At 24.8% G+C, this 20,676-nt stretch overlaps 4 protein-coding genes across 10 annotated transcripts in view; 2 read left to right on the top strand and 2 right to left on the bottom strand.

Annotated features, from left to right (window-relative positions):
* Window positions 1–4,486, bottom strand: part of LOC129610858 (ras guanine nucleotide exchange factor G) — a 177,396-nt gene extending 172,910 nt beyond the window's left edge. For 2 of the 6 annotated variants that reach the window (XM_055523658.1, XM_055523633.1), the window contains exons 1-2: window positions 3,998–4,486; window positions 2,542–2,882 (exon numbers count right to left, since the gene is read on the bottom strand). The gene's annotated coding sequence lies outside the window, so the exon portion shown is untranslated. Of the gene's footprint in view, window positions 1–2,541; window positions 2,883–3,898 lie in introns of all 6 variants that reach the window. The other 4 variants (XM_055523626.1, XM_055523644.1, XM_055523638.1 and 1 more) reach the window with 4 other exon arrangements.
* A 1,702-nt stretch (window positions 4,487–6,188) lies between these two features.
* Window positions 6,189–14,954, top strand: LOC129613533 (dnaJ homolog subfamily A member 1). 2 transcript variants are annotated; one of them, XM_055527643.1, is made up of 4 exons: window positions 6,189–6,320; window positions 11,191–11,527; window positions 11,625–12,414; window positions 12,544–14,954. In XM_055527643.1, exons 2-4 carry the CDS (start codon window positions 11,220–11,222, stop codon window positions 12,652–12,654), a joined length of 1,209 nt encoding a protein of 402 aa, XP_055383618.1. In that variant the 5' UTR covers window positions 6,189–6,320; window positions 11,191–11,219; the 3' UTR covers window positions 12,655–14,954. The 2 variants fall into 2 exon arrangements, with proteins under 2 accessions (XP_055383618.1, XP_055383626.1); XM_055527651.1 differs by lacking the exon at window positions 6,189–6,320 and adding an exon at window positions 10,941–11,081.
* LOC129613547 (superoxide dismutase [Cu-Zn]) lies at window positions 6,198–9,944 on the top strand. The gene is made up of 2 exons (XM_055527663.1): window positions 6,198–6,320; window positions 9,096–9,944. Exon 2 carries the CDS (start codon window positions 9,167–9,169, stop codon window positions 9,614–9,616), a length of 450 nt encoding a protein of 149 aa, XP_055383638.1. The 5' UTR covers window positions 6,198–6,320; window positions 9,096–9,166; the 3' UTR covers window positions 9,617–9,944.
* Window positions 14,955–15,561: 607 nt separating the features above from the next.
* On the bottom strand, window positions 15,562–19,659 carry LOC129609874 (WD repeat-containing protein 36). The gene is made up of 6 exons (XM_055522053.1): window positions 19,482–19,659; window positions 18,321–19,425; window positions 17,998–18,252; window positions 17,766–17,942; window positions 16,565–16,839; window positions 15,562–16,504 (listed from the first exon to the last, which is right to left on the bottom strand). The coding sequence occupies exons 2-6, from the start codon at window positions 19,417–19,419 to the stop codon at window positions 15,623–15,625; spliced, it is 2,688 nt and encodes an 895-aa protein (XP_055378028.1). The 5' UTR covers window positions 19,420–19,425; window positions 19,482–19,659; the 3' UTR covers window positions 15,562–15,622.
* Between the last annotated feature and the right edge of the window lie 1,017 nt (window positions 19,660–20,676).

Below are 20,676 nucleotides of genomic sequence, written 5' to 3' on the forward strand. Positions count from 1 at the left end.
ATTGGTAAATATTTCGGTAACACTTATCAAGACTCGGGAACCGAACTTTCACTATGGGCGATTTTACGTTTAACATATTTTACCTATGCTACCTTTCATAGAATTTCAAATAAGTGTTTAAAAGACATTCACAATTTCTTTTGTATTTATTTTAACAAATTGGTCGGCTATGTACTGGCCACATCTAAATTGCCTATAGTTAGAAAATAGTATAATAAAATTGCAGCTTAGATTTATCACATATCTATATATAAGTATATTTTTTATTTATATTTATTTATACATACATATATTTAAATTAATTATTTATCTTTACATAAATTTATTATTTTATGCAAATTTATTTTTTTGTTAATTTTTAAGAAATTTTTGAGAACTTTCAATTTACCTTCATGCTTAATAACATTGTATAATATGCATGAATATATATTATTATAGAAATCGAAACAAAAATCCTATATAGATATATACATGTATACATACAGACTTAATATTTTATATTTTTGTTTAAATTAAATATTGATTAAAACTTTAAATAAATAAATTCAGATTGCTTTGTACAGATTTGTGATATTAATAAACATATACATATACTTATACATTTACAAAATAAAAAATTTTCCTATATAATTTTAATTTTATTACAAAAATAAAATAAGAAATCTTTCTACAAGTTCTTAACATTGACTTGTGAAAATGAAAGTGTATTGATAAGGAATAATTGCAAATATGTAATAGTTCCGCTTTTTATTACATATTATTAAAAATTAAAAATCATAAAACTTTTAAGTACAGGTACTTATATATTATATAGTGTGGAAGAATTAAATAAATTAAGTGTTTAATTCGATTAAATGCAATTTATTCTATAAGTATGCATTTTATAATATATCTTACAGCATTATAAATAAATTAATTTAAAAAAAATATTTTAAAAAATATTCTTTTGCATGAATATCTTAAAAAATTTGTATGAAAGTTGTTTACTAAAATAGCAACCAAAAAATATATACAAAACATTTGATGGTTGAAAAATGATACTGCAATTGGTAATACATAATCTCTACGAAAGGAATTTGGGATCATTCAAAAGTCTACGTCGCAATTATGTTCATAATTCGTAGAATTCTACGAGTAAAATTCATGAGGTAGGTATATGATTTTGTTTTTTAAATGGTAAAAGATTTGTTAATGTAATCATACGGTATATTTATAAATTCACTCACTCAAAAATCAAAAAATTATTAAAAAATACAAAAATTATTGCATTAAAACAATTTATAAACTATAGTACTCAATTTATTGTTAAAATTAAAATATTTTGTAATTTTATCTAATATCAAATAATTAATGAAACTAAAGCATTTTTTAGTTAATGTTTTAATTTAATTAATAATTTTAGTAAATAAAATAATTAAATTGTAGTAAATTTATCAATATTTCATCAGCATTATGCGAGTCATATATTTTCAGACTATATTGTAATTTACGAATTTCTAAATAAATTTTTATTAATTATAATTTAAAATAATTTTTTATTTATAAACAATAGAACTATATCTATTCTCGAAATTCGATTCAATTTCCCTTCATTCTGTATTTATTTTTTAATTAAAATTCTGAAAAATGTTAAGCAATTTCTACAATATATTGAAAAATACTATACTTGTCTATATTATTCTTAACTTGTCACTTATTATACTACATGTTATAAGTAATATCAAGTTATATATATGTATATGTTGTTAAATATATATACTAATAAATATGTAGTTATTAAATAATAATTGATATGTAATTAATTACAAATGTAATTATTTAAAAAGTGATACTTAGGTAAGACGTATATAACTATGTATGTATATAACGTATATGGATATGCATACATATACATGTCTATATATATAAATTTTTGAATAAACCATGTTCAATAATAAAAAAGTAATCTTTTGTTTTTCATATTGTAATAAGAATAAATTGTACAATATCGACATACAAACACATATCTATTATTGTCAATTGAGAATATTATATAATTAGACTATATTATTAATCAATGGAATTATTTATCTTTTATCTTTATAAGGAATAAAAATAAACGGTTTCGATATCCTTTCAATATACATAATCCCTTGTTAAAATGTTTTTTAATAGGAATCCCCGAAGAAGTATAAGACAACCACACATGCATACAAAGCCTAACACAGTTGAATTATTGAATAGAATTACATATACATTAAATTATTTAATATTATTATTACCTTTAACGCTACAAGGTTAAACTATGGTAGCTTATTTTTGAAGAAGTGGCAAATTAGCTATAGGAATTGAAAATTAGCTATATAACGCCGTTCATTAATTTGAATTTTTCACTTTTCTTCTACGAGTATACAGCTAGACTTATATAAGTAACATAAATAAAAATTTTATTTATTACTTATAGGAAATAAAAATTTTGAGGTTAAAATTTAAATTCTATTACATAAATAAATTATTTTTTTTAATAATGGTAATTTTTTTTAAACGCAATAAACGACTTACCTTTTTTTATTAAAAAATTATTCCAAAAGTCAACACCAAACCAAAAACAAACAAAATAAAATAATTTCGCTAAAAGATTATAAGTCTTGTTTTTATGAGTAAGTATTTGAAAAAGTACCCTTCTATTATGACCTCCACTACACCACTATAACACTTTTGTATTATATTACAGAGAGTATTTCAAAACAAAAAAAAAATATTTCGCAATCACTTTGTTATTTTTTGTTATTGTTAAATTTTCCGTTATTCTTTTCAGGTGAGTATTTAATTTCCTTTTATTTCAAAAGTTTCATAATCCTCTTATGTGGCTTAAAAATCCAATATTCAACTTATTTAATATTCTTTAATGAAAAATCAAATTTTAAACTAGATATAGCATTATTTTCGTTATTTTTTATAAATATGTATTTATTTACATTATTTATTTTAAACTACGAGTCCTAATACAAAATTTATTTTAAAAATTGTTTTAATAATACGCATATTTCAATATGCGTGTTATACCAATTAATTCCTGTGAAAAATTTTGAAATAATGTTTAAATTTTATTACCTAATCAAATTAGAGAAAATAGAAACAAAAAAAATATAATATATTATATAGAATATTTTTTTAAATGAACACAAAGTATTTGGATGCATGTTAAATTTTAAATTTTTACAAGCTCTTTTAAAATTCTAATTATTTAAATTTTTGATAACTCTCACAGTTTAATACCTGTAATATTAATTTAATTTTTTTCGCAAATCCTGCAATTTTAATTTATTTCAATTACACAAATTATATAGCAGCTACATATACATATTTTAAATATTAAATTTAAATTAAACAAAATATCTTTTGTAATGATTCAGGGCATTAATATTTGGCATTTTAATTCAATTTGGCTTTGTGTACTTTAATTATTATCTTTTCCCTCATACATAGCGAATTTGATTAAATAATGTGAATTTTTCATAAATCATGAAAAAAATATGTAAAAATTTTTTACATATTAATAATTTTAATTGATATGTATAAGCTACCAGACAAAAACTATCTTACGATAATTATACAATACATATGTATACAATTATATATACAATTAATAAAGAAATAAATATATAGTATATTATTTTTTTAACATAATGTAAATAATTCTAATTAATTATTTAGAACCTAATTACTTAACACACTAAAACTAATGTGTCATATAAGTATTTAGAACATTTTTCAGTTTTCAAATGTAACTTATTTGATTTCTATAATAAGTAAAATATTTCTTATATTCTGTTCAAATCCCGTCGGATTTTTTAATAAAAAGTACAATTAAAACATTGTTCGTAATAAAAACTTTAAAAAATTTATTTTCGTTTACTCTATTTATGTTGTATTAGGACTCGTAATTAAGAGTTTGTTATAAATGTAAGGAGTAAGGATATTCCGGTATTCTTTTTATTTTTATCAATTCTTTTACTTGTTTTTTTTTGACACTTGTTCAGACTAACTTATTAATTTTCACTTTAATATATTCTAAATTTACTGTTTCTTACTTTCTGTCAAATTTAAATTTCTTTTTATCCGCAGGTTTTTTTAAAAATTTCACTCTTAAAATTTTATTAACTTGATTTATTGGAAACAAAACAGTTATTTTTTGCTCGTATATGAATTAATATGAACAATTGATTTAAAAAATTACAAAAATTTTCATGAAAAACTTTCAACATTCACAATATTTTTTAGTGTTGTAAATAAACTACACATATTATTTAAAAATATGAACAAAATTAGCCGTAGAGAAAAAAACAAACGTACATATCAATGTATTTACGTATACTACAACAACGAATTTGACTGGCAGATATATATAAAAATATTTTCAGTTTTTTTTTTGTTTTTTAATTCGCGTGTTTTCAATTTTACCGTACCATAAGAAATTTTATATGTTAACGGTGAGACGACTCAATTCCTTATGAAATATTATAAGAAAAAGTTTTATACAAAGCCAACAATAAATAAAATGAAAAAGGATCAAAAAATTTTTGTGAATGAAATTATGTATCATGCTTTCTTCAAAGCAAAAAAAAAATAAGGAAGTTGGAAAGCTACAATAAAGCTCTAATATACGGCGTTTACATGCAAAATATTGGTCAAACTGTATTAAATTATCCATAGTGCTAAATCTATCAATATTTCTACCTATAAACTAGGGATGCGATTGGCTTTCAACCAAAATTTTCAAAAAACAAGAATATTAAAAATTATTAACATAAGAAAAACATAAAATATTTTTTTTTTCAACTTGTTGAAAACTATACTTGTTTATAAATACAAGTAAAAATACCAAAAATATAGCAAAAAAATATAATTTAAAGTTAAGTTTTATAATATATCTATTTGTTATGGCGTCAATGTGATAACCATTTATAAGATAAAAGTTTTAACGCAGGTTGGTAAACTAAATGCTTGCAATTTAAGAAAACTTTAACAAATATAACATACATACGTCACATCCCTACTATGAACACAATTTTGTTTTTCTTTTTTTTTCATTTCTTTCTTTTCCGATAGATGGATCATCGTGCGTTTTCTAAGTTTTTAGCATTTAATTGAATTAAATTTCTTGTTAAATTAAAATGACATTTGAACGATAAAAAAGAGCTAATTATATGAGAAAAATGGTTATGCCAAAACAGTTATGGTCATGTTTTACTATATACCAAAAATGTCGTTCCATACAAACTACGCATGTAAACACATAAGTAGTTTGAAGACTTTATTAAACGCAAGCGTTTAAATAAATTTTATTATTGGCTTATATTTTCAGCCTAATCGTGTATCTCAACTTTTCTTACTCGCTTTTAATTCACTTTCAAATCAGAAGTCTTCGTTTTACTAATGAATTTTTCACTTTTCCAGTAAGATAACAATTTTTTTTAATTGGACTTTTGCTTTTTTTCTTAAATTATCGACTGAATGCCTCACTTTCAAAAACAAAGTGAATAAATTTTAGAAAAAGAAAAACGAGATACACAATACCAAATAATTCTTCTCTCTGAAAAAATTATACACATATATAATAGTTACTCACTTTCTTATCACTTATCGAGTAAAATAGCAATACAGGCGACCTGTCCCTTTGAGTTTCATTCGTTCGCATAATGAAAGTTTACTTATATTTCGACTTCTTAAACTGACACTAGTAATAGTTTCTTCATTGGGTAAAAAATATAAAAATGTTGGAGATTTCTGTATTGCAAATATAAATTTTTGATTTCACATGATCAAGTCAAAATTTTTCGTTTTTCTGAATCTAACTTTCTTATATTGAAAAGGTATCGTAAGAGGAATAGCTATATAAAACGTGAAAATAATTGATTTAAATTTCACAGTTCAATTCTTAATATTTAATTTTTAATCAATTTTGTAAAATAACTAAAATTTTATTGAAACCCGTATATGTGAATGAACAATTCAATATTTCGCTGAATCTTATATTGATATATATTTTTTTAAAACAGCGCTCCAAGTGTTCTGAGTACAAAGCATTATCCTTTCAAAAAAAAAATCAAATGTCAAATATCTGAAAAATCTAGAAAAATGTGAAAGACAGCTTGTTTATAAATTTGTTATCGTCATCGATTCAAATTATTATCATTTAATTATCTTAAGAGCGATAAGGACAGATCTCTAGCACATTTTTGAAAACTTGAAAAAAATCATCATTTTGCTATTTGCCTAAAAATTTTAGCAAATTTTATTAGCAAGGAAACTTTTGTGTGGAAAAGACCACTTTGTCGGTGAGTGATTGAAAATTTTTTTTTTTTTTTTTTTTTTTTAATATTTTATGTACATTATTTAGTAGTGGTAAAAAAAATTTAATTTGAAAATCAAAATTTTTTTTCCTGGATTATTACGTAAAATTTTCATTTTAGTGCTCAAATTATTTACGAATTTTAAAAAACAAAACGTAAAACTAGATTAATTAAAAAATTATTTAATCATAAAATTGTTTTACTCAACATTCTTGATCTATTTAAAAAAAATAGAAAAAACAGGAAAGTAATTTAAGGTAAAATTATTTAGCAATAATATTTAATTTTCCTTTTTAAAATGATCTTAGTTTTGTGTTAAAACTGAATTTTAAGATTGTAAATTGAAAACCAAGAACTAATAAAAAAAACATGGCGGTCGTTAAGGTACATTGATTTTGTGTAAAGATTTTTCCAGAATATTTTTATAAAAATTTTAATAAGATTTTTTATGCATACCGATATGCTAAATTAAGGAAAAGTATGAAAATTTAATATAGTGCAAGGATGATAATTTTTGCATTTACAATTAACTTTTAATAATTATAATTTATAAATTGCGTTCTTAAAATTTTAAATTTTTTCACTTTGGCATACGCAAAAAGTTAGGTTAGATTTCCAACTATTGTATAAACTTTCAAATCAAACAGAAATAAAAAAAATTCTAGAATATTTCATCATATCAACTTTACAAAGGAAATTCTATATTATAAATTTGTCATAATTTGGCTAGCTTGGATTTCAATTATCAATAGTTACCGATACAAAACACGTGTAGAAGTACAAATTTACGTAGCTACATTATGTACCTATGTACGTAAAAAATAATTAAATCAAATTCAACAGCAATGCTCAATTTTTATAATAAATTATATGAATGTGGAATTAAATATGAAGTTTAAAAATATGTATAAATTAGCTATAATTATTGTGGAAAAAGCAAATTGAACTTAATATTTTAAATATATTATATAGATACACACATACATACTACTATGAAGATACACTTGAATTTCCACTTCTAAGATCATTATCTAGTATTCCAATAGTAGATATGTACATAGTTTTGTATATAAATATGTATGTACATACCTACCATTTTATTGTATAATATGTGCATATATTTAAAATGAACATATAAAGTATAAAGGTAGGTTGGTACTTACATGTATGTTATACATTTTTTTTTATATATGTACGAATATATAAGAATTTAAAGAATATGTATACCAACATTAAAAATTTTGCAAAAAGCTACATTTGCAACAAATGCGGTCCTTTCTGAATGCAAAGAAAATCATTAAATATTTTAAATAATAGATTAAGATTTAATTGTGACTTTCAGATTTATTATTATTTTTATATCCAGGAGATTAGTGAAGTTATAATAGAGCAATAACGCAAATACCTATTAGTATGTAAAAATTGTGTTGAAAAAAGTGTAACTAGGTGGGTATACCTACATATGTTTTGTACGTATACACATACATAATGGATATCACCTAGCTATGTAAATTTTGAAGTTTTAATTTTATTATTTCTAATTTTTGTTTTAATTTGCGCAACAAATAAAAAATTACTTAATTGAGCTTTTCACGCTTAAAAATATCTTTTTCTTTAGACTTTGAAAGTCAACAAAAAATTATCGTGGAACAAAGAATTGCTTGAGTTCTAAAATTGACGAACATTTTTTTTTTTATTTACATAAGTACTATTTGAAATTTCTTAAATATAAAATTTCGATTCGAACCATTAAATTCAATTTGAGACTAACATCAAATTTAAAAATCATTTTCATTGTACTAACAAGTTTTATGTTTATCTTAACTGGTGGCATTCCTAAAAAAACAAAGTTCGAAAATATACAAATAAGATAATACATTTAAAATTGGAATGCATACATACTTTTTTTTATCTTACATTTGAAAAACGGAGATTTTGGGTCTTTAATCTTATTTTTCTTTGTAAAAATTATTGGTAGAACTTTCAAAATGAAGAATTAATAGCACAACTGTAATGCAATGAAAAAGAATAGAATCAATTTTCCCAATTGTCTGCAAAGTATATGTATAACTACCTACATATCATTTAAATTTTTTCTACATTTACTAGATAAAGTGAACTTACGTTTTGAATAACATTAATTTTGTACCTATTTTTATAGATAGCCTTTTGATCTTAGAATGAATAATTAAAATAAACTTCATATTCAGTCGATATTCATTTAAATAAAAAAAAATTAATGTTAGTCTCATTTAAAAATCCATAATTTTTGCTAATATTAATCAAAATAAATTTATCCAGGAATCGAAATTTTGATTTTTGTTATTTTGTTTAAGATATGTTGGACAATTTATCTAAAAAATTGAAGTCATGAACAGAGGTTACATAATTTTTTTTTTCTTCTTTTTATATGTAAACCATAAAAGTAAATAAAAATCCCTTGAAAATTTTGTATGCATATTATGGCAACACAAAAAAATAATAACATAAAAATATTTTTCTTACATTCCTGCCTTCAATGAGAAAAATAAATTGTCCTGTTCATTTCAATAAAAGTTAACCGATAAATGTTAAAATTAAAAAAAGAAAAAAAAATTCAAGTCTTTCATGAACAATTAACATCTGATTTTTTACCATTTATCGGCTACAGCTTTTAAAACTATATTAATGAACTAAAAAAGAAATTTCAAATTTTAAAAACTAAAATATGTTCGTCAAATTTCTTATTTGTACAATTTGTATTTCATTTTCTATGTGAAGAATCCTCACAGTTTACACCTTATACTCATTGTTTTACTCAAAAAAAAAAGTAAAGTATACCTACATCAAAAATGGTTAAAGCGGTGTGTGTTGTTGCTGGGGATGCAAATGGTCATGTTTTCTTCGAACAAAATGGTGATAAAGTTCATGTAACTGGCGAATTAAAAGGACTTAAACCAGGTCAACACGGTTTTCATGTACACGAATTTGGTGACAATACAAATGGTTGTACATCAGCCGGAGCACATTTTAATCCACATGGTAAAACTCATGGTGCACCAACAGCTGAAGAAAGGCACGTTGGAGATTTAGGCAATGTAACTGCAGGCGATGATGGTATTGCAAAAATCGATATATCTGATAAATTAATTTCATTGAGCGGTGAACATAGTATTATTGGAAGAACATTAGTTGTTCACGCTGATGTAGATGATTTGGGAGTTGGGGGCCACGAATTGAGCAAAACAACTGGTAATGCTGGTGCCCGTCTTGGGTGTGGTGTCATTGGTCTAACCAAATAAAATTTTGAAAAGAGATTTCAATTTAAAGAATATAAGCCAAGAAATGACACAAATATATTGTTATCAATTTTTAAAAAATTAGAGGTGTTCTTGGAAAAAAATAGAAAAGATAGTCTGCTAATTCTTTATAGAAGTAACATTCATCACTATTGTTCTAAACAAGTTTATATTTTTTTAATTTTTGTTGTATATTTCATTTTATTAAAGTTACATTTGGTAACAAGATGTAAAACATTTCACCTTTATCCTTAGAATATTTTTTTAAATTTTATTAAATTGGTGTAAAGCAAAGACTAAATTTAATATAAGCTGGGGCTTACCAATTAAATGTGAGTTTTATTTCAATCTCTTAGTCATATAGAAAATTACGAAAAGAAAGTAACAAAATCTTTCATATTTTATACATTTAACGTATGTTGCGCAAAATTAAAATAAAATGAAGAAGGTTACTACCTACTTAGTTTTGTAACAGAATACATATGTGCATAAAGGAATAAATTTACTTTGAAGAAAAACTTTATAATTTCGACAAAATGGTGCGTGTAGAAATCATTTTTAAATGCTGTGGGGGAGGGGATCTTGTACAATTTAGATAGGCACTAAAAGTTCTAGAATTAATCTTAAAAAATCACTACAGGAACTCCAATTAACCTTAGTATCTTACACTTTTCTACGGGATTTTTTAAAACATTTTTGAAGTATTTAAAAAAAACCTTAAAATTCCTTCGAACTTTAACCTGCTACGATATTCGATCGTGTTTTTTTGTGTAGTAAAGATTAATCGAACACGCTGCATTTGGAAATATTGTAAATTTGGAATTTGTTGAATTAGAATTGAATTATTGAAAGCATAAATTCTGGACATAAATTTAAAAAAAAAAGTAAATTTCTAAGAAGCTAAAAAAATATTTAATATGTTAGACAAATAAAAGAAGATTAAGAATTAATAATTGGAATACTTTAATAGTGAAATCTTATAAAAAACATTATTGTAAATGAAATCTTATAAAAGCCAAAAAAAAAAAAAATGTTTTTAAAATAGTAATCAATGCAAAGTTTGTGGTTTTGTAAACTGCTTATTGTGGTTACCATTTTGGAAACAAAAGTTCAATTTACGATATGATTTTAAATGTTATTTATAAATTGATATCACTGCGCAAAATCAATATTGATATTTTCATACAAAATGAACTTCATAAAAGTGTGTATGCCAAACGTAGCTAATCAATAACCATCTTCGAAACCTCTAAGTTTATTAATATTGAAATAGTTGAAACTATTTTGAACTTGTCTGGAATGATTTTTAATAGGATTTTGAATATCTTGAAATGATAAAATTGAAATAGCATAAATAGTATCTTGAAAAAATATGAAAAAAAAAAGATCTGAATTTTTATAATAGATGCTGAAGGAAGATATTAAAGCCGTTTTGAAACACGTTGATTTTGTTAGACGAAGTAAACTGGTAAATAAATAATGTACAAAATTTTAACTGATTTTTTTTTCAATACTTGTTCTACATTTCAAAGTCACATCTAAGTAATTTTAAATGAATGGAAACATTTCTATTTCAGAAAAATTCATTCAAATCCTTTGAAACGAAATGGTTAAAGAGACAGCTTATTATGACGTGTTAGGTGTTAAACCTTCTGCTACCCCAGAAGAATTGAAGAAAGCTTACAGAAAATTAGCATTAAAATACCATCCCGATAAAAATCCAAATGAGGGTGAAAAGTTTAAACAAATTTCACAAGCATATGAAGTTTTATCCGATGCTGAAAAACGTCAAATTTATGATGAAGGAGGCGAACAAGCTATCAAAAAGGGAGGAAACGATGGTGGCGGTTTTCGTAGTCCTATGGATTTGTTTGAAATGTTCTTCAGTGGTAGTGGCTTTGGAGGTGGCGGACGGTAAGTTTATATTTATATCTTTTTATCTATATTTCATTTAATTTGTTATATGTTGAAAAAATATTTTAATATTTATTTTTATATTTCTATATTACAGAAGAGGTGGACGTCGTGGCAGAGACGTTATTCATCAAATGTCTGTAACATTAGAGGAACTTTATAATGGTGCTGTACGTAAATTAGCTCTCCAAAAGTCAGTTATCTGTGATAAATGCGAAGGGCGTGGTGGAAAAAAGGGTTCCGTTGAAAATTGTCAATCATGCCGAGGTTTAGGTGTAGAAAAACGTATACAGCAAATTGCACCTGGCATGGTACAACAAATTGAGTCAATTTGTCGTAAGTGTGCAGGGCAAGGTGTTATTATACCAGAAAAGGATCGCTGCAAACAATGCAATGGTAAAAAAACTGTACGTGATCGAAAAATATTGGAAGTGAATATTGAAAAGGGTATGCGTGATGGACAAAAAATTGTATTTTCTGGTGAAGGTGATCAAGAACCTGAACTACAACCAGGTGATATAGTAATTGTATTAGATGAAAAAGAACATTCAACATTTGCAAGAGGTGGATATGACTTAATTATGAAAATGCCAATTCAGTTGGTTGAATCTTTGTGTGGTTTCCAAAAAGTTATTAAGACGTTGGACAACCGTGATTTAGTTATTACATCAATGCCTGGTGAAGTAATTAAAAATGATCAAGCAAAATGTATTATGAATGAAGGAATGCCCATTCATAAAAATCCATTTGAAAAAGGACGTTTAATTATTCAATTCAATGTTATTTTCCCAGACAGTATTCCAGCAGCAACAATACCACAATTAGAAAGCTGTTTACCACCAAGACCAGTTGTTAACATACCAATAGATGCTGAAGAATGCACTTTGGTAAGTTTTAAATATTATTATAAAATCATAAAATAAATTCAAAAAAAAAATTGTTTGTGAAAACATCAAAGACCTATGCTTATTTTGTTTTTTACTTTTCTTATTTGTTTTTTTTTTTATTATCTTTAGGAGGACTTTGACCCATCACATGATAGTAGACGACAAAGTTATCGACCAGCTTATGATGAAGATGGTGATTGTCATCATGGTCCAAAAATACAGCAATGTGCAACTAGTTAAATAAAAGTTAATTTAATATATTGCAAATAATATATTTAACATTATAATAAATTTTCATTTAGAGAATCTTATTGAAAAATCAAAAACATACAAAACAAATACATAATATAAAATAAATAAAATTCACTGTAAAAATAACAACAAAACAATATAGAATCCATTATACATTGCTATTTTGATTTTTTTTTCTGATTTTATTGCAAATTTGCTAAATAACAAATAAATAATTGACTTATACTTACGTTAAAAAAAAGATATGTTTATACACATGAGCTATTCAAACTCATTTTTATTTTTCTAATAACGTAAAAATAATTTTACTAAATTTACAACAAATGAATAAGGAACAATAATGCCATAAATATCTATCAGGACACAAAGTTAGAAGATTAAATCAAAAATAAATTATAAAATTTATATGGTGTTTATATGAAAGGGGTGTCAGAAATTATTTGTGTGAAAGAAATTAATATTTTTAGCTCTTCTTTGTAAATTGCATTTAAAAAATAAAAATTGCAATTTTTATTGAAGTCAAATTTTTATGTTTTCCAAATGGAAAAGTACTGAATAAAAGAGCAAAATTTTTGAATAAGAAATTGAAAATTAGATCGCTTTTAAAAACATACTAAATAAAATGAGAGTCACACAGAATTATCAAAACTTTGAGAAAAAAAAATAAATAATATTTTAATCGGAATACTTCGAAAACATAAAGCATTAAGAATTGTCTGTGTAACTGCCTAATTAACAATACCTCCGAAAATATAATATCAGCTTGGTATCCTGATAGATATATGACATTAAAGAATCACACTTGTAAGAAGAAGAATAATAAATCTTTTAAAATTTTAAATATGTACATACATCATTACATAAGTATTAAATTTAATGAATATTTTAAAAAGAAAAAATAAAATAAATTTAAATCATTAATTAAATTAAACAGCAGCGCATTGTAGTAGGATTTTCCTCATATACCTATCATATTTGATAATATTGCATTGTTCGTCCGTAAGGTGTTTATAAAATTGCAGTTTTAATAATTATTTAAATTAAATTTTAATAACAAAGGCTTAGATGAGAATTTTTGGAAATACGAATTTGTAGTTTCTCAAATAAATACAAAATATTAAAATTGTTTTTAAATATTCTTTAAATATATAAAAAAATTTCACTACTTTATTTCTCCAATTCACTATTTTTGCATGAAAAATTTTTTAATACACGCAAAATTTTTAGCGAACACAATTTTAAATTTTATTTTTACAACTGCATTTATATAAGCATCTGTAGCAAAACAAAAATAAATTTAATATTGAATATGTAAAATAAAAATAATCTTACAATTCTATACATACAAAATATTTATTAGAAATTGGATAAAATACTTAAATGGATAAAAATTATAAACACAATATTGTAATTTATTATTTGAAATCGTTAATTTAAATATTTTTATCCAGTTCAATGGTTCATTTCAATTTTATTAATAAAAATTCTCATCAAAAAATTTAAATAAGCATTGGGTTTTCTTTTTTTTTGTTGTAAGATCAAATAAAAATAATAAAACAATTAATCAAACAAATTTCACAATGCTGTGATTAAAAATACAACATGATAATATTTCATCTAATTTTGAAAAAAAAAGAAAATAAAATGAAAATTTAATTATTCTGAATTTAGTGGTCGCAGTGTTATTAAAATTTTAATTAAATAATTACAGAAATTTAATATTGTAAATTCAAAATTATTCTCTAAAATACAAAACACGTATTAAGTATAAATTTAAAAATGGCTTTTATGATACGATTTGAATTGAAATTAAGAATAATATACGAAAAAAATCCCATTTCGTAAGCATATGCATATTTAAAAACAAATAAAAAAACATTTAAAGCATATTTAATAAATAAATTGTCGAATTTATTATTTAAAAGAATCATACATGTCCTTTCAAACAATGTTGAAAACTTACATGAAAAAAATAAAATATGTATACATATAATTATTTTTTACATTTATGTAGATTTGTCATCCTTCGTCTTCGAATCCCTAATATCCAATGTTGATAACTACTCAATTCACATTCATGTATGCACATTACAACATATGAATATTTATATAGAATACGTATCAGTTATAAGAAGATATAAATCCAACATTTTCCCCTCCTTTTATTTAAATTTTTTTAGTTTTTGGTATGCTAATTTTAATAGGATATATTAAATTAATTTGAAATTTGTCAAAAAAAAAAAACAAATAAATAAGATAAAGGAAATAAAGTTTAAATGTAATTCAAATATTTAAAATATTTATTATTTTTCAACTTTCTTAATACTGGCGAATAATAAAATAATTCTTTCTAATTTTCATTTTGATTGAAATTTAATATAACAAGTATTGCTCCGACAAAAATATTGAGCTCAATCCATTTTCTTTGAAGTAGGAACAAACTTTTAAAAAAAGTCAGCGGGAACAAGCGAAAAATAAGAAATTTTCTATGATCATTAAAAGCACGCAATCCGTGAAAGATTTTTTCCTTAAATCCATTTTTTATGTCTAAAAAATAACAACTTCAATTTTGTACTATTGGTAGAACTGCATTTTCAAATATGACTTAGATAAAGATTTGCAAGAACTTTTTTACTACGACAAAACAAATGACAATTTTTTGCAGTTGTCAATCAATGCCAAAAAGTTTTTTTAGTTTTAAGTTAGAAATGCGTACGCATACTGCGTTTTCAGAAGAACCTAGAATCTGGAGATTTTAGTTAATTTTTTTTTGTAACAAATGAATTCGGAATAGGCCCCAGTAACCGGAGTCTATTCCGAATTCATAAAATTTGTTATAATTTATTTTACAAACTAATTCATAACTAAAAAATAAAACAAAATAACAGGTTCTACGATGTTTGCATTTATTTATTTTAAAATAAAAAAAAAGAAGTCTTAACGATAATTATTATTTTTAATTAACATAATTTCTTAAAGCTGTAACAACTCCGATTCCATAAAACAGTTTTTCTTCTAAAATTTTCCAGCTTTTGGTTTGCGCCTCTTCAACTTCTTTTAGATATTTTAGATTTTCTGGTTTTTCAATTAAAATTTTACTATGAACTTTTAAAAATGTCGCTAAATATGCTTGAGATAACTCGAAATCTATATTTTTGTTAAACATATTTACTATCATTTTTAAAAACTGAATTAAAACTTTATAATTTCCACCACCATAAGGACTTAAAGATTTTATTTCAAAGTCAATCATTGATGGTCCACAAGATTTTAAATAATTTATACAAACATTATAATCATTAGTTTGTATGGTATCTTGAAGTAATTTTCCAAAACCACTTAAGTTATTGAAATTTTCAGAAATATTTACTTTTAAGTTTTCTTTATCAGTTACAGCAGCACTCAAATCAAATTTGAAATCTGTTCCGGCAACTGTAGGTAAAAAAAATGGAGCTTGCTTTGGAACTTTTGGTGGAGCTTTTGGTTTATTTCGCTTCTTAATTATATCTAAATCAAGAAGATTTTGCCAACGAGACGATGCCAAATTGGATAATGTTATTAAATTTTCTGAAATTTGTTCTGGAGTTTCATAATTTATATCAATTTCTTCTCCATCTAAACCCATATCTTCAAAAGCATCTTCGAGATTTGTGGAATCTTTTTGACTGCCGGGTAAATCAATGTAAGGTGCTTCATCAAATGGATTTATCGATCTTAAAGATAATTGATTATATAAACTTTTATTGGCCCATAAATATACCCCCAAATAATTTGTGTGAGCTGTTGCCAAAAAATCTCCTGTCGGTGACATTGTCAATGAAACACAAGGTCGTTCAGTCTAAAAATGTAGAAAATATTTCTAAAAATAAATGCAAGGTTGTACTTGAAATATTATTACTTTAAAATGATCAATCATGTAAGATGAAGGAATATCCCAAATTTTTATTGTTGAATCCATTGCAGCTGTTATCAACCAACGACTATCTGGACTAAAAGTTGCATCTGTTATTCTAGCAGTGTGTCCCTCAAATTTTCTAACAATAACTCTAGCATCATAATCAAGTACATATATTATAAAATTATCTAAACTTATTGCAAGCATGGCACTTTCTCTATGTGAACGAAACATGTTTACTCCAGACGGAAGTTTATGTGTGCTCGTTGGAAATGAAACTGGAAATAAAATAAGAATATAATATAGGAAATCAATGTAATAAAAAAATATATTATGTTATGCAAGTGCTTTATACAATAAATTATTTCGAATTGAATCAGTTCCAGTCAAAGAAGCACGGTCTTGAACTAATTCATATATAAGTACATGAAGAATAATATTTATCATCTTATCAATCAAAATTGTTCAGTCAAACGTTCTACAAAATTAACGTAATAATTAAAAAGTTTTGAAATTTAGAGTGAATGAAACCATTTTTACTTTTCAAATTATACTTCATTTATTAAAATGAAACAACGAAATCTCTAAAAATTCTATAAAAGATTCGCATTTTTTTTTAAATTTAGCTATTCATAGATAAATTTTGAAGAATGTCATTCATTTTAAAATACTTATTAATTCTTAAAATATTGTGCATTGTTATTAACGAAGGTTGTTGTCACTATTATTACGGATACCCTGGTGGCTTTGGAGGTGGTTCCCCATTTTTTAATTATGGTGGATTTGGAGGACACGGTGGATATGGAGGTTATCATGGTGGATACCCATTTTATGGTGGTGGTGGGGGTTTTGGTATTGGTTTTCCAGGAATTTATGGAGGTTATTATCCCCCTATTGGTAAATAATATAACCTAAATTAGATTTTGAGTTTGCTTTTCAACATTTTAGGACTATGGTATTGCTAATTGCAAAAATTGTCTAACAGGTTCAACAGCGTACGCAAGTTCTTATGGAAGCTATGCAAGTGCATATGCGTCAAGCTATGGGATATATGGCAAAAAATAAAAGGATTTGAAAATGAAGTAACATTAGCTGGTCCTTAAAAAATATTTTCATTATTTTTATGTGTATTAACAAAAAATTTGTGAGTTTTAACTTTTTAAAATTTGAAACCGAAAAGTTAATAAATTAATTAACGATTTACCTTGTCCTTTAAAATGCCAAAACTTTATTAATCCATCACTTCCTCCTGTTATCACCATTTGATTTAAATTATCACATGCTACTCCTCTAACTGCAGCATCGTGCGATGGTTTCCCATAACTGGCTCGATGAATACCGGATTGAATGTTAAATCGTTCGGCGTCCCCTGAAGAATAACCTGCAATTTTATTTATATTATAGTGAATGACGTAAATTTAGAGTAAAGTGCAAACCAATTATAACAAAATTCCCACAATGTGTAATAGTAATACAAGTCGTTTCTGTATTAAAATCTTTTCGATTTTTATTAAAAAACTTTTCAGGAATGAGTCTAAGATCGCCCATTTTACATTTGTGATATGACCAGGTTGTTGTTTGAATTATCCCTGAATGGATTGCGGCTATGCTATCCCACTCTTTATCCCTAGTTGTTTCTGACGTAAAGTGCACTATGGGAGGCATTATTAATGGATCATTTACACGATTTCCTAAAAATAAACTTATACTTTAATTCAACACAAAAACTAAAATACTTGAAATATTTTTATATATTTACCTTTCTTTTTTGATATTTTTCTATTATAACTAGCTCGCCCAAGACCTTTATTTAAAGACTCTGATAAAAGACAAAATATTCTCATGGAACTATCTTCCCCGGAACTCAAAATATTTAATCCATTTGAGCCATGATAACGTATGCATAAAGGCGGTGCATGGTGCCCTTCGCGAATTTTTAATAATCTTGCGCCACCATCTGGCATATCAAAAACCCACAGTTTCATTGAATTATCTGGCGATGTTGTTAGAAGCAGAGGTTCACTTGCAAGACAAATAGCAGTTGTAACGCTGGCATTATGAGCTAATATTTGACTTGAAACCTTTTTTTCCTCTAAATTCCAAAAAACTACATTTCCATCTGAACTGGAACTAGCCATTATGGGCAGCCCATCAGTGCGGAAAGAAATTTGTGTTATACTACCAAAATCTTGTTTCAGTTCCATAATTACTTCGTCAAACTTTAAATTTAGCAATTTTATAACTCCATCATAATGTCCTATAGCCACTACATCTAGAGCTGGGGCTGGTTCAATTACTGTAATTTTACTTCCACGACCATTAAAGGTATAAATCAACTTATTTTCTTTAATATTCCAAAGCTGCATATCTCCCTGTTCGCTTCCAAGAAGCATTTTATTTATATATGTTGGCGGATGGGCTAAAGCGGTTACCAAGAACTCATTAGGGAAAGGAATTTCTAAATATACCGTTTCGCTACTTATATCCCAAACTTTCAAAATATTTTCTTCATCGACTGCTATTAAATGAGCTCTAAATGGTAATAACAAATGAACATTTTTATTATGTCCCTTATATACATGACGTATTTCTTTTCCAAAGCGCCAAGAATAAATTGTTTTATTGCTGGCCACATAAGTAAATAATTTATCAACTGCTATTGCTGTAATTTCATCAGGGTGAACATCACTAACATGTATTAAACGAAAATGACTTGCTGTGTAAACTTGAAATGCTCTACCAACACACGTAGTTATTAGAGTATCTTTCCGTCTCCGAACATATCTAATATTGGCTGGAACGTGGTTACTTACATATCCCATCGCCCTATTCCTCCTAAATATTTTACTTCCAGACATTTTAAACTAAAATAAGATTTAGATATACATATAAACATATGTAAATATATGAAAATGTTCACCCTTTAAAAATTAATTTTGCTAAATAGAAAATTTCAACGCAATTTTTAATTAATTTTTTTTTATATATTATCTATGCACATTACTTTATATCAACTTCGCAAAATGCAAAATAAATAACCTGCATGTTTTATAAAAAAAAATGTCAAAAACTGGCAAGTTAAAAACGAAATATCCCGAAAATGCACATGTTTCTATCCGAGCAATTTCCGAAGATTAATGACGTTCCCATGACGTTCCTATTTGTCAGTTGTCAGTTTCATTTTAATAATCTTGTTTTTTTCGAATGTCAGAAATTGAGTGGATTTTTAAACTCAATTTTCAGGTAGAGTTTTTGTAAAATTGTGTGACAACAATGTTTTCAAACAAGATAAATTGCACTGCATTAAAAAGAAGTATGTATATATTATTAAAAAATGGAATATTCCACGGCAATTAATCAAAACAAAAAACATTACAGCTGTTAAAGGCCTTTCAATTTTATTAAATTATGAAATTCGTATTTTTTTCCAATTTGAAAATACACTTTATTTAATATGAAATTATAAATATGTTAAAGAAGCATGCAGATAAATTTAAACCAAAAAGTGGTATAATATATATATACAAGTATTTTTTAATTGTATTATTTAATATTATATTAAGGGCCCGCATCACTTTTTTAAAAATATATAATACAGATATTCTACATTGGCACTAATTATAGTGATAGGAAATAATATGTTTCAATTAGAGCCGAACCTTTACAGCAGTATTTAATTTTTAAGGTTTTATAATCAATAGAAGAAATAATTTAAATATATGAAAAAAAATAAGATAAAATAACTTTTTCAATAGCAAATTAATCAGTAGCTTGAATATCAGTTAAAAGAATCAGTAATGGGAAATTTGACTTGCGAAGTTTTGATATTGTAGTGATAAAACTTCTTTTACAAATTTAAAAAAATAACCTCTCCAGCCTATTTTCAGGTAATAAAAATTTTGCTAATAAAGTTTTAATAAATTTATTTTACATCGAAATTAAATTTTAATTTAAACGTTCGGTTTTAATTGAAACACAATCTTTTCTAAGTTTAAGTTATTCATTTTTAGTAAAGAAATCACGTATCGACTTTAAATTAACTTTGAAAATCAATTTACTGTGTTTGATTTGCAACATCAAAATAAAAATAACTTTTGACGTTTCTTGTTTCCCAA

The sequence above is a fragment of the Condylostylus longicornis genome, unplaced genomic scaffold (genome assembly GCF_029603195.1).
Source record: "Condylostylus longicornis isolate FDR11 unplaced genomic scaffold, ASM2960319v2 ptg000004l, whole genome shotgun sequence".
NCBI classification, from domain to species: Eukaryota; Metazoa; Arthropoda; class Insecta; order Diptera; family Dolichopodidae; genus Condylostylus; species Condylostylus longicornis.